We start from the raw sequence: 14974 nt of genomic DNA, 5'->3' as shown, positions 1-14974 counted from the left end.
AGCGCAGTTAATGAAAAAGACTTCAGTGGTCGACCTTTAAAAGCACAATATTCACATATTTTAATGCCACAGTTATCCAGCATTTCATTCTTGTATGCTGGTACTGAAGGAACAGAATGGGAAAGTATTTTTTACATAACTTTTTGCAGTTTGATTTCTTTTTTTTTATCATAACAATGACAATATTACAAAAGAGAATCAGAAAGAAAAAATCTGACTTTTTTTCTCAGAATAAGAATCATTTAGATTGTTCTTGCAGACAAATCTAGTCTTAAAACTCAAATATAAGAAATAAATTTGTGACAAGCTTCCAGTGTAGATAAAGAGCCTGTTTACCAATCTCATAACAAGAAGGAGACAGTTATGGGATTAATGGGATTATAACTTGTTAGTATATTGAGCAGATGCTAACAACATATTTGACATGCACCTAAGAATACATTGGTTTTGAGATAGATGGACACAGAATTAGAAATTTGAGAAAAAAATTCAATATTCTGATATTAAGTGCCAATGTTGCTTGATTTTGTAAATAATGACAATTTAATGCAATGTTGGCATTTTTAGTGGACTTTCAATGCATCTTTTAGAGCAACTTTGGATTAAAAGTGTCATTATTTACAAAATGACACTTCATGACAACTGTCATAGACATTCATAAAGACTCGTTCATGTTCATGACAGTGTCATGTCAGTCTTATGCACACCTCTTCAAATAAAGTGTCACCGAATTTTGAGAAAAAAGTTAAAATTTTGAGATTAAAATCTGAATTCTGAGATTGAAGTCAGAATTTTGTGATAAAACTCTGAACTTTTAGATTAGAATCAGAATATTGGGAGGCCAAAATCAGAATTCTGAGAAAATGTCAGTTTTGAGGAAAAAAAAATCTAAATTTAATTTCTTTTCTTCAGTGGCCTTTATCCTCTTCCATAAAATAAATACAAGAACTGAATCAGTTGGATAAATATTTTTAATCTCAGTTTTATGTCCGAGAAAAAAAAAACAATGCTGAGCTTCAGTGGCACAAAAATATAAATCTTCTCATGAACCCAAACATTATTCACCAATTAACAGAAATTATATTAAGTTGCTGCAGCCATTTCTGCGGTAAAAACACCCTCGTTAGTCTCTTTAGTCCGTGGAGGAGGAAGTGCGAGTCGAAACATGAATGCTAAAATAAAATCCAAGCCTCAGCCGGGTTCTTCTGACACCTCCGATTCACCGGAGCATGAGAGCGACGGAGGCGACCAGAGGCAGCAGGAGGTCAGAGCGCACACGGCCGCCTCCCGAGGTGAGCGTCGCCCCATACTGATCCAGGAGCTGCAGGGCCACGCCGTTGGTCCACCCAAAGCCCAGCTGCAGCAGGAGGAGAGGAGGGATGAGGGGAGAAACGCAGCAGCAGCAGCAGCAGCAGCGTTAGTGTTGCTTCTATTTTTATAAAGAGCATCAGACAGACAGGCAGCCAGAGACGTGCTGCTCAGTCACAAACGCCTCAAACGCGACTTGTTTTCATTAACTAGCTACAGGGAAAAGAAGGTGGCGTCACGTTTAGTTATTATTAAATATTTCAGAATATTATAAAGACCTGGATCGGCACTCGTGTTCCCAGGGCCTTGATTTTTGAAAAAGAAAAACAAAGCGATGGTATTAGCCAATGAAAAATTCAAAATTGCAGCCATTTTTCAAAATGGCCACTATGGTTGTCATGGAGGATGTTTCTGCACTAAATCTGAATACCTTTAACTGAGGCCACAGAAATCATATTTACTGATCAATTTACATTTTTCAAGATGGCCACCATCGGACATGGAAAATGTATTTTAGCACTACATTTGCCATCGTAGATGAATACATTTGGTGCTAAATCTTTCATAATTGGGCACCAAATTAGCAATTATATTATAATTTTTTAACTTTTCAAGATGGCCACCATGGTTGTTATGGAAAATGTATTTTTGCACTAAATTTGCCAATATTTATCACAAATTAATACTTCTGGTGTCAAATAATTCATAATTGGGTCCATAGACTTGACTTTTACTGATCATTTTTAATTTTTTAAAAATGGCCACCACCACAGTTGCTATGGAAAATTTACTTCTGAAGGTAACAGATACCCAATTGTGCTATAAAATAATAAAAAGTGCCCGGAAAATAAATAATATAAATAAAATTGACGTCCATCAATAAAATTGATGGACCTTTAAATAAAATAATAAACATAAATCCAACCTCAGGTCTAACTCTTCAAAGTAAGACCTTCTCTTCAGTGTTTCTTAGTTCATTGACGTTTCCAGTCATTTTGTTCTGGACTTAATTTTTCTTATTAATGATCCAGTTTGTACGAATATTCAGCTGTCAGATTATTAGAGTCCTGTTTGTCTTTTGAAAACTTTGAAACAGAAACGTTCATGGTCAATTTAAAACTCATATAGCTGCAAAACAAGTCCAAACCATCACACCTCCACCACCGTGCTTCACAGGTGTGGTACTGAGCATTGGAGCCAGGAGATGTATAATAATTATAATAATAATAATAATAATAATAATAAAATTTTTGGGACACTCAAAGATGAGATTGTCCCAAAAGCTGCAATTCTTCCCCACCTTTCCCACCACACTTCGTCCTTCCACTCAATTTTCCTGTTAAAATGTTTTGATTTTACAACCAGCTTCTTCAGCAATGACATTTTATGGCTTCCTTTCCTTTCAGAGTGTTTTCTAAACATCTGTCCTGTCAGCCATCTTGCCTATTTTTGTGTTTTTATTAGATTTTTATTTGAGTTATTTTCCTTCCCTTCCACCTTTACGCACTGCTTTGTGTTGGATCAATTCATAAAGCTCAAGTAAGATACAGTGAATTGTTGGAAACAGAAAGAGGGAGTCACCTGAACTTCGTACTCTCCACCTCCGCCTGGTTTTCCGTCTCCGTTCACGTCGTACTGTTGGGGCGGAGACGAATGTTACACGGTGCGTCATCTGAGTGCGATCTGAGCAGTGAAGCAGCACAAACACTCACCTTTTCAAACATGGCTTCGTATTCCTGATAGGCCCGCCAGTTTGTTTTGATCCAGCGCTGCGCCAGATCAAACGCCAGCTTCTTTCCCTCCTCTGAAGACAGTTTGGACAAACCTGGAAAAGCAAAATCTCTCCTTTTTTATCATAAAACACTATATTTTACCTTAATTCCTGGTTATTTTTACAACAATGTAGCACACAAAAACCTCAGAATACAAGACAGCAGGAGAGATTTAGTTTTTTATGGCCCAGTGGTGCATTTTTTTTTTTCTGATCCAATCTGTTACCTGATTTCAATGCAGGTGAGCATGTATTTCACTTCATGAACACCAAACTGAAAGGAAAAAATCCCCCGAAGCAAGAAGAAAATAGAGAGAGCTGCTACACAGGCTCCATCAGAGCATCACTGAGGAAGATGCCAGATAAAAAAAATATGACAGGAAACGATCCCTCCAGCTGTGTGTCTGATGCGAATGTAATAAACACCTTTAAATGGAAACCAAGTGTGATGAATCAAGACCTAAAAGTGGGAGGTTTGGTCGTTTTTCTACCAAAAACAGCAACAAATGCATTTAAATATTTATTTTTCCTCATTTTTTTTAGTACAAATCCAAAAGAAAATGAGTCACATAATCTGAATTTGCTTCATGAAGTCACCCCATGGTTTCAGGAAGTTGTTGTTTTTATTTAGTTTTATGTTTTTTTGTGCTTCCCACCTTCGATGAGCATGTGCTGCAGCGGCGGCCAGGCGTTGGGATAGTCCCACTGCTGCCCAGAGTCCCTCAGTGACGTCGGCACGCCGTTGGGGAAGTCCAGAGCGCCGCTGGCCTGTGCAGGAAGAAAACGAGAAGCGAAAAAGCGTTGCGGTGCGACAGTGCCATCTGCTGGCGCAACCGGGAATCGCCCAGAAAGAAACCTTTGCACTTTTCAAGCTGCAAAAAAAATCTACAAACTTCTGATTTTAGTGAGAAAAAGCTGAGATCCAAATAGATGTTAAGAGTTAATGTGACCTTTAACCTCCATGAAAATAAAACCTGATCTCCTCTAACAAGGCTTTTTCTTCTTAAAACTTAATGATCAGCTTCTCATTTTCACATATCAAGATTATGAATGTTGTGAATGTACTGACTGGATCCATTAACAAACAGATAAAATATTAATAAATAGTTTTTTCTGTATTGAATAAACACTTCTTAACATTTAATAACACTGGACATCTCAGGATTTCACCATTTTATGATTGTTTTGCAATCAAAGTTACTGATCTGTGGAGACATTTTTGCAATATTTGCACTTAAGTAAGACAGTAAATGGCTAATAAAAGATCATAAAAATAAACCAGCTTCTATAGCTTTCTGGGATAATATTTTTAGTAATATTTGCTGGAAATATGTTTAGTTGTTGCAGAAAAAATAGTTAATAACTAAAAAGTTTTGAGATTCTGCATAGATGTAATTCTGTTAATTGTTTCCATTTTGCCACAACTCTGAGGAAAGCATCGCTCATCTTTTCTGGGACTGCTCTGATGTTAAAATGTTGTGGAAAGATATTTTTTAATTTCTAAAAAGAAAATTGAAAATAGACACACCGTTTAACTTTACAAATTATATTATGTGGTTTGTCCTGTTTGAAAACTCCATAAAAGCAAAATTTGGTATAAACCTGTAAATTTATTAAGCTAAAACCAAAGCTTAATGCATTTTTTGCCTATTTATTTTCATATTTGTATTTTTTAAAGTACTGTACTAATATATCAGCTTTAAAGTCTCAATTTGTGCTGAATTTCTAACAAAATCTGCCAACATTTTTGTATTTTTCCTTTTTGTGGTTGTAATTTTTGCTCTCTTGCTACTTATTTTCATTCCATTCTTCTAATTTGATGCACATATTTTGTCTAAATTAAGTAAAAAATAATAAAAAAGACCAAGGCAGCAGTGAAGTAGAAGTGAAATATACTGACCCCTACAGGTGGGAGTTAGCGATTATTTAAACCCAATTTTTACGACTATTTGAGGAATATTTGTAATAAACACACAATTTTTAATTTTGTTGTGCTTTTTTTCCACTGTTTTAAAAAATGATGTTTCTGATTAAAGAATTAGTGCAAAAAGCTGCAAGAATATGTTTATTTCACGTGAATTTTGTCAATTGAAAGTAAAAGTTGCTGCCAAAAAAAACAACTCAAGTGAGGAAAAGTAAAAAAGTATTTGGTAAAAATTTACTCAAGAACTGATCAAATTATCAATCATTTGATATTTAAAAATTACATCATCAGATGGACGAAAAATATAAAGTTAAGTGGAAATTTTGGTATTTGGTAAAATGAAAATAATTCATGAAAGTAACAAAAAAATAAATAAAATCAGTCGAAAGAAAATGTTTCAAATCAGATTTTTTCAATAAAAAACTCATGAAACTTTAACAGAAACTGCAGGTGTCTGGTGAATTTTTGTTTAAAACATGTTTGTTTTTCATTCAGTGTGTAGAAAATTCAGAAATTGTACTCAAGTAAGAGTAGAAATACTTCATAAAAGTACAGCGCAGTAAAAATACTTGTAAAAGTAGATTTTTTTCCAAAAGGTTACTAGAGTAAAGGTAACTATTTAAAACCCAACTCTGAATATGATAAACTTCGTTTTTATCCACCAATAAAATATAAAAATATAAAAGTATTTAATGTTTGACTGCAGAGTGAAGCGTCCCACCTTCAGGTACTGCAGCGCCTTCTCCCCCATGTCGGGCTGGGAGAAGCACTGGGCCCAGACGGGCGCCAGGTTGGACGCGTAGAAGGCAAAATGTCTGGAGTTGGTCAGCAGGTTGTAGTCGAACCAGGCTCCCCTCTCTGCGTCCCACAGCAGCGCCTCCATCGCCTGCATCCTGCGCGCCGCCGCTCGCTCATACAGAGCAGCCGACTCGTTGTTACCTGTCGAAGAACGGCATCGTCATGCAGAAGCAAAATGACAATAATTCATTGAAGTAACAAAAAAATAACAAAATCAGGAAAAAGAAAATGTTTCCAAATAAGTTTCTTTCAATAGAAAACTGAAGAAACTTAACAAAAACTGCAGGTGTGTGTCTGAGTCTGGTGAAATTATGGTTAAAACATGCTTGTCGGTAGAGAATCCAACAATTTTACTCAAAATGTGCTAGAAAAATAAACTCCAACATTTTTATATTTCTGAGTTTGAAAAAAATTGCTAGGAAAAATGCAGAAATTTCTGAGCTTGAAAAGTCAAAAAATTGGTAGAAAAAAATATAAAAAATTTGAGAATAATCTCAGAAATTTTCTCCAAAACTCAATAAAATTTCTGGGTTTGAGAAATGGGATATTTGCTTGAAAATAACTAAATTTTTAAATTGATCTCAGAATGGTTTTGTTTTTAGTTAGTTCTTTTTTTAGAAAAAAAAAAAGAAAATTTCTAAGCTTGAAAAGCCATAAATTTGGTTAGTAAGAAAAGTAGAAATTAAAAATTAGTCTCAGAAATTTCTGATTTTAAAAATTTGAAAATTAGCTAGAAAAAAAACCTCCCACATACTGAGATTTAAATTGGAAAATTTCTAGAAAAAAAATTAGGAAATTTTAGAGTTTCAAAAGTCGAAAATGTTAAACTTTTGTTCTTCATTCAGTGAAGTTACTGACACTGCGTGTAAAATCCAGACATTCTTCTCCAGTAAAACTAAAAAGTACAGCGTACTAAAATATTCTTAAAAGTACTTTTTATTATATATATATATATATATATATATATATATATATATATATATATTTTTTTTTTTTTTTTTTTTTTTTTTTTTTTTTTTTTAAGTTACTCAGGTAAATGTAACTGTCGATCTTTGTGCAACACCAGCTGGGAGCTGAAAGCTCAGTGGAGGTCAGAGGTCAGAGGTCAGCGTCTCACCCAGCAGCCGGTGGAAAGAGGCCAGGAGTTTCTCGTTGCGGCACAGCAGGGCGTTGAGGTCGACGGGGAGGATCTGGCTGGTCCGCGTGTCTCTGAGCGTCCCGTCGTTCTGTCCGGTGGAGTTTATGAACCAGCGGGACGTGAAGTCCCAGCCGGACTCGGCGCCGGCCTTCAGATCCATGTACAGCTGCTGCCTTAGCTCTGCAGAGAGAGAGAGAGAGAGGGGGGGGAGGAGGGGGGGAGAGAGAGAGAGGGAGGGAGAGAGGGGGGGAGAGAGGGGGGGGGAGGGAGAGTGGAAGGGAGAGAGAGAGGGGGGGAGAGAGAGGGAGGGAGAGAGAGAGGGGGGGAGAGAGAGAGGGGGGAGGGGGGGAGAGAGAGAGAGGGAGGGAGAGAGGGGGGGAGAGAGGGGGGGAGAGGGAGAGGGGGGGGAGAGAGAGGGAGGGAGAGAGAGGGAGAGAGAGAGAGGGAGAGAGGGGGGGGGAGAGGGGGGGGAGAGGGAGAGAGGGAGGGAGAGAGAGAGGGGGGAGGGGGGAGAGAGAGAGAGGGAGGGAGAGAGGGGGGGAGAGAGGGGGGGGAGAGGGAGAGAGGGAGGGAGAGAGGGAGGGGAGGGAGAGAGAGGGAGAGAGAGACAAAGAGAGAGAGAGGGAAGGAGAGAGAGAGAGAGGGGGGGAGAGAGAGACAGAGAGAGAGTGAGGGAGAGGGAGACAGAGAAAGAGAGGGAGGGAGAGGGAGAGAGGGAGGCAGGGAGAGAGAGAGGGAGAGGCAGGGAGAGAGAGGGAGGCAGGGAGAGAGAGGGAGGCAGGGAGAGAGAGGGAGAGGCGGGGAAACATTCACACATCCAGCATGAGTTTACTACACAGCCTTCGCTCCGCTGCTACAGGGAAATTACAACCAGGCCATTTTAGAGAGAAAGACGAAACAGGAAGAGGAAATTTCAAACAAAACAATTCAGAAAGTTTCAGATTAATCCCAGAATTTTTTTTGAGAAAACAAAGGAACAGAATAGGTGAAAATTTGGTAGAAAAAATATAAAAAAAATTTAGATTAATCTCACATGTCTTTTTGAAATTATCTGCAATAAAAAACTCTGAAATTTTGACTTAAATCTCAGAATTTTTTTTTTACAAAAGAAAAAAAAACAGAATTTCTGAACTCCAAACTTGCTATAAACTTGCTATAAACTCAGAAAATCTCTAGAAAAGTTGTTCTTGACAATTTTTGATTTTCAAACTTTTTTTTTTCCAAAGTTTTTTTTCTAGAAAAATTTGAGTTTTTTCAAACAAATGTTTGGCTTTCCAGACTCAGAAATATCCAGGGTTAGTCTAGAAAATTTCTAAGGCTGGAGTTGTTGTTTAAAGTAAATTTTAGACTTTTGGAGCTCAGACATTTTCTCTTTTTTTCTAGAAAATTTATTAAATTAATCTAAAAATGTCTGATATTTTTTCTGACAATTTTCCTACCTTTCTTCTATTTACTGTATCTACACTTTTAATAAACTGTTAGAGAAATGAAAGGTAGTTTTCTCTTTGTTCTGTAACTTAAGTATAAAAAGCAAAAATGTCTATTCTGAGGAAGAGGAATAATAGTTTTAATAATTTATTACCATCGGAGAGTCCTTCGGCTAATTCCAGATCGTCTGTGTACGATTCAGGCCTGGAAGCAGAAACAACTTAATCTCGGTAAAAATGCAGATTATTTTGTTTTTTTAATTTTACTGCTTAAAATCCGGAAGATCAAAGTTTTTCTTTCTTTTAAATTTTCTAAGTAAATCTGGGAAGTTTATGAATTTTCCACATTTCAAACTCAGAAATTTCCATATTTTTCAGGAACATTTCTGAGATTAATCTAAAGAGAAATTTCCTTGTTCCTCAGAAAGGAACATTCTGAGCTGCAAAAATAAAAAAAACTGCAAGAAAAATTTACACTTTTTAATTTAACTCATAAATGTTCTTTATTTTTTTCCAGTAAATATTAAGTAGTTTCTCACAAACTCAGATATTTCCATCTTTTTTTAGAACATTTCTGAGATTAATCTCAATATTTCTGGTTTTTTTTTGTTTGTTTTTTAGTAAAATTTCAACTGTTCAAACTCAGAAATTTTCTTCTTTTTACCACATTTCTGTGATTAACCTCAAAGTTTGAGCATATTACACTTTTGTGACTTTTCAAATTCAGAAGTTTTCTTATTTTTTCCTAGAACATTTAAGGTTAATCTCAAATGTTTTCAATTTTTTTCTAGCAAATTTTCCACTTTTCAAACTCAAAAATTTCCTCATTTTTTTTAGAAAATGTCTGAGATTTACGATTTCTACTTTTTCAACCAATTTTTTTACTTTTCAAACATAGACATTTTCTCTTTTTATGGAATACTGACATTAATCTCAAAAAGAAAAACAATTCAAGCAAATGTTTCACTTTTCAAACTTAGAAATTCCCTTTATTCTTTCTGAAAAAATGTCTGAGTTTGTGGGAGACATTTCCTTTTTCTGATGCTAATAAATCGCTGTAAGCTGTTTTGATTTGATTAATACAATCATATTTAAGTAAACAAATGCTATTTTATAGTTTCTAGTCTAGAGAGCCATATAAAAAAGACTTTGGCAGAAGTTTGAAATTAGTTCCTCCGTTACCTGGGCAGGTCCGCCTCCACGTTGAACCGGTTCAGAACGTGTTCTGACCCGGTTGCCGTCACAGTTATTGAACGGTTCTGCATCCAGAACCGGTACTCCGTCTCTAGAATCGGTAGAGCTGCGCTAAAAATCAACGGAAGAGGGCATGTAAGTGGAGAGCAGCCTCAAATGTGACGGCGCCATTTTGTTTTTAGTAATGGCTTCCTGTAGAAAAATCACCGGAGGAATTGCTGGTTGCCGGTTGCTCCGTAGTAGCTCTCCGCCATCAGCGGCAGGAAGGGGGGCTGGCTGCGCCGCTCGTAATAAACCCGCCCGCCGTTGGGAACGAACCCGTATCTGAGGGACAATCACAAGAAATTTACTATTGTATTAAATCTTAAAAATGTCTCTGGATCAGGGGTCGACTTAACCGAATATCTTCAGTCTTTGACATTTTTTATTCATTTATTTCATTTTTTTTACGACAGAGTATTAGGGCTATATTCTAAGAAAATGAATGAAATTACGAGAATAAAGTTGAAATAATACTAGAAAAAGTTGTACTGTGAGAATAAAGTTGTAAAGGTGTGTGAAATCTGTCAGAAATGACAGATGGGCGTCAGATGTTTCCGTCGCCTTTTATAAAATATCACAGCACAAGAAAGCATAGCCAAACAAAAAAATAATATTAAAATATATGAGAATGCAAAATAATACAAGAATAAATTCGTGATATTACGAGAACAAAATCAAAATAATACTAAGACTAACTATTATTATTATTATTATTATTATTATTATTATTATTATTATTATTATTATTTTCTTTGTGTTATTATTATTTTCAGCCTGATTGACTGTTGTAATTACTCCATTGTAAAAGATGAGGAAAATATCTGACGGTAATCCTCTATTTTGACAGATTACACACACGCAGACAGTTTCAACTTTACACACAGAGATAATTAAATCAATTAATATAAGTCTGCCGACTTCTAATCACATCAATTAGTGAAATTTTACCCGAGTTCGGCTTGATGATGAAGAGATGTGGGTTGTCTGTTCAGCTTGTTGAATAAAAAGTAAACAAAATAAAAATAAAAATGGAATAAAGTTTCATTATTAAGTTAAAAACTGGTGGGTAAAAATAGATTATGGCGGAATTTTTTGTCAAAATGTTAGACAAAAATGACGGGAAAAAAAAAAACAAGCTAGCGCGACCTAAGCTCAGGCGAACCCCGTTGCCATGGAAACCAAACTTCTGAACGAACTTCCGGCGGTCTTTCATACCTTTCGACCAAGAAAAGGAAGTTCTGAATCATGCCGTATGCCGTTTCCGTCATCTCCGACAGAATGAGCCCGTTGATGACCCAATAGGAGTCCCTGTTGGATGTGAGGGGAGCGTCCTGATTGGCTGATGAGGTCAGAACGGTCAAATTGACGGCAGTGATTGGTCAAACTGCTGGCTCACCAGTAGTAGAGCTCCCTGAAGCGGCCGCCAGGAACCACGACCGGATGTGGGGTGAAAATCTGAGAGTAGAGCTCAGGATGGTCTTTGACACTGGTTTGTATCTGGAGGAGAGATTTGTTCCCTTGAATAATCCCTCATTTCTTTACATCTGCTGCACGTGGAGTCCATCACGGTATTTATCGGGATTAAAACGATTAATCCCAATTTAAAACATTTTGGGATGAAATGTGGAAGAGTTAAATCGGATTAAACACTTTTGCAGGTTCCTGAGTGTGAAAACATGCTAACCTCGCTAAAGCGCGTTTACTAAGGGTGAAACCGTAACTCATCTGGGTGAAGAAGCTGGAAATCGTCACCTTTCTGCCCAGAGATTTCCACAGGCCGTGAATCTGCTCCGCCCACAGCCGCAGCTTCTCATCTGCGATTCCACTCAGGAACCGCGGCCTGCCACAGAAAGACACGTCACCTGTTAACTGCTACAAAATGCACAGATCTGTACGGAAGACAATTTGAGTCACTGTAAAAAAAAAAAGAAAAAAAAGAATTCAGACAGAATTCAGTTTTTCCTAAGAATTCTATTTTGTTTTACTCAAAATTCTGACTTTTTTTCTTAGAACTCAATTTTTGTTTTGCAGAATTCTGATTTCCCCCCAAAGTTCTGACTTGAATTTTGACATTTTGACTGTTTCAAAAAAATTGACTTTTTTTCTTAGAATTATTTTTTTTCTCAGAATTCTGATTCCCCCCCTCAAAATTCTTATTTAATCTCAGAATTCTAACTTTTTAAACTTTTGACTTTTTATCTCTAAATTCTGACTTTTTTCTTAGAATTAATTGTTTTCTAAAAATGGTGATTTTAAATATCAAAATTCTGCTTTTAGTCCCAGAATTCAGATTTTTTTTTCTCAGAATTTTGACTACAATCACAGAATTCTGACATTTTTGTCTCAGAATCAGAATTGTTTAAATTGTTAATGCTCTATCAATCAAATCTAGCAGGTAAATTTGGAACAGGCTAAGGTGCATATATACACATGAAAAATACAACTATATGATTATAGTTATATAATCATATTAGGGATGTTTGGCTATTTATTCAGATTTTGACATAGTTGCCAAAGAATTTGAATTCTGAAATTAGAGTATTTTATTGAAACGTTTTTATTTTTTGGCCCTAATTCTGTTCCGTAGGCCTGAGTGGAACAGGTTGAACTCACTTCTCCTGCCAGTCGGTCGGCGTCCACGTCTCAAACTCTGTCCCCGGTTTGTCAAAGTTTGCCTCCAGGAACTCCTCAAGCTTCGTTTTTGGGATGCTGGAGTTCAGCCACTCGTTTAAGAGCGTTTGAAAAGCCGCCAAAACTTCACCTGTGGAAGATTTTTTTTTTTTAAAGAAGAAAAGCAGGAATCGTGGATGTGTAATCAAAACATTTTTATAGACTCACCAGGAGGCGACTTCAGCTTCATGTCTACAAAGTGTTTGTCATCGTTGAACAGCTTTGCTTCCTGCATGTGATGCAGGATGGGGCCTGAGCAGTAGATTTCACTGAAACAAGGAGGTGAAACCATTAAGAAACTCCAACAAGAACATAATAAACCCCAGTGGGACAATAAATAGGCAAACCGGATTAAAGGTTGACGTAACAAATTGAAATAAAATTACTAAAACTTCCTATTTCAAGCAGATTTTCTGAAAAAAACAACAACAAAAAAACAACATATTTTGTCAAGTTAGAAACAAGAAAATGTTACGAGTTTCATTGGAATATTATGTGATTTACTGGTAAATTAAGCATACACTTAAATATATACATATTTTTTGAAGTACAAATATTTTTATTTCACTTTGGCTCACAGCAAGTAAGTGCCTAAAATTCAGTTTCTCATAAAATGTAAATATCACATAAAACAAAAAAGACAAAAATGATTTTTTTGTAGAAAAATAAACATGTTTTTGTAGTTTTTCCATTTTCTGTCATAGAATAATTGGATTAAATTTCTACAACAAAATGACAAAAACTACCATCCATCCATCCATTTTCTGTACACCCTTGTCCCTTAGTGGGGTCAGAGGGTTGCTGGCGCCTACCTCCAGCTAAAATATGGTACAAAAAGTACCATATATATGTTAGTTTTTCTTGTCTTTGTTGGAAACCATGCTCTTTATATACAAAATTACATCATCTCATAGAAGAAAATTTATCCATCTTATTTTTGCAAACATTTCCAAGTTTTTGTTTTAAAATATAAAAATAATCTAGAAATAAAATTGTGGGGGTTTTTTTTGGCTCTAAATTGATTTTATTTTGGTGGACTAAGGGAAATAAATTATTAAGGTTTCAGACAGCTGATGTAGGGGAAGAATAAACCACATCAGGGCAGTCTGCAGAATACCCAAGCCTTTTAATGGAAAGTTTAGTGGAAGGAAAAAGAGTAATGCAAAAAAGGTAAACACATTCAAGAGAATCAAGCTGCTGATGGGGTCAAAAAAGATTTGCAAACATAATATATTTTATGTTGTAAATGCAGAAGTAAATTACAAATCCATTGTTTACTTTGACTTATCTGTAAAAATGTCTTAAAGCTAATCTATTGAACATGACATTTTCTAATTATGTAACCCAACCTTTGAACCAACTCATGTAGGATTGATAGGCTTTAAAATCACAGTGACACAGCATTGTTACCATTTTTATTTATGGAAGTTGTGGGGGTTTTTTTATGTAGCTCCAGGTAAGAAGTTTGAATTTCAAGATGGCGACTAATCACTGCAAATACTTTTTGCAGTTCTAAATATTTTAAGGTTTATGTTTTGTAAGCAAACACTTTTAATTTTCTCTTATATCTACAGGCACTACATGCAACACTGACTTTAGATGCACTTTTACATGTTTGTCTTGTAAAATAAACATGTTTCCACCACATCCTTCTACTGCTGAGGTGAGGAGCAGCCATATTGAAACACAAAGTGAGCCTGAAATCATAACTGGTGTTGCTCCCAGTTTCCCAGTAGGAAATCTGGCTTCTGAGAGCGTTCCAGATGATTTTTCTAACTCGAAAGTCAGAATTTTCAACTTATCCATATTTTTATCTAGTAGTTTTGCACCACCCCTTGGAAGATGCTGCCCTGGGCAACTGCCATATGAACATGCACATATGAAAACCCAACAATATGAGTCAAAATTTCTGACCAACTCTTTGCTGCAGTAATTTATGTAAAAGGAGCCCAGACCAGGAAATGAGTGCAGGCTGGCATTCCTGTATGTAAAGTTTTTTTTTTTTTTTTGTAATTCTGACATTTTAAAGTTTGCAAGTGACTGAAATGTTGATTTTAATTATGCAAAGTTTATCAAAATAACAAAAAAAAAAGTTTTTTACCCCACACAATTGTTGACTATTACATTTATTATGCCTTATGCTCCATTGTTAGATTTACATATTTTTACCTAAAAGTACAGGTTTTAGTACATTTCCACTCTGAAACAACTCCCCAGCTTGTAAAAAGCATTTTTTCCAAAGTTATCAGAATGGACTTTGATGTGAATTTAAGAGCTGCAAATCATTAACAGAAACAAAAAGTTAATAAACTTTCTATTGTTGCACCATTAACAAGATCAAAGGTTTTCCTAATCAGTCTGATAAAATTTTAAGTAAATGAAAAAATAAAAAGCAATTTCCCTTTTGTTTTAAACAGAACATGAACTTTAACCTTCAACACAGTCAACAGAACCAAATATAGTTTAACAAATGCTCGATTCTTTTTTCTTCAAGTTTAAATATTACTTTTAAACAAAAAGTTGGAGTTAAATTAGATTTTTTAGAAATTATCTTACCTGTCGCATGGAGGAGGCAGCGAACATTTCACACAAATAAACAGAGTTATGAATGAAAAGCAGAAGACAACACGACTCTCCATTTTGAGCGATGAGTCGAAGTGGCAGATCGGCCTCCAGGTCTATTTATATACCTGCCCCAAAAT

At 35.8% G+C, this 14974-nt stretch overlaps 1 protein-coding gene across 1 annotated transcript; it reads right to left on the bottom strand.

Annotated features, from left to right (window-relative positions):
- Positions 1-953: 953 nt before the first annotated feature.
- Positions 954-14930, bottom strand: treh (trehalase (brush-border membrane glycoprotein)). Its single transcript, XM_015010506.2, has 15 exons — positions 14829-14930; positions 12441-12541; positions 12216-12363; positions 11355-11442; positions 10999-11099; positions 10818-10910; positions 9768-9884; positions 9549-9671; positions 8522-8571; positions 6919-7119; positions 5725-5942; positions 3736-3847; positions 3021-3133; positions 2890-2943; positions 954-1357 (listed from the first exon to the last, which is right to left on the bottom strand). The coding sequence occupies exons 1-15, from the start codon at positions 14909-14911 to the stop codon at positions 1220-1222; spliced, it is 1740 nt and encodes a 579-aa protein (XP_014865992.2). The 5' UTR covers positions 14912-14930; the 3' UTR covers positions 954-1219.
- Positions 14931-14974: the final 44 nt, after the last annotated feature.

Source organism: Poecilia mexicana, unplaced genomic scaffold, assembly GCF_051168715.1.
Source record: "Poecilia mexicana isolate PSO_F unplaced genomic scaffold, ASM5116871v1 scaffold_13, whole genome shotgun sequence".
Classification (NCBI taxonomy): domain Eukaryota; kingdom Metazoa; phylum Chordata; class Actinopteri; order Cyprinodontiformes; family Poeciliidae; genus Poecilia; species Poecilia mexicana.
This window is presented reverse-complemented; position numbering and strand designations above follow the sequence as displayed.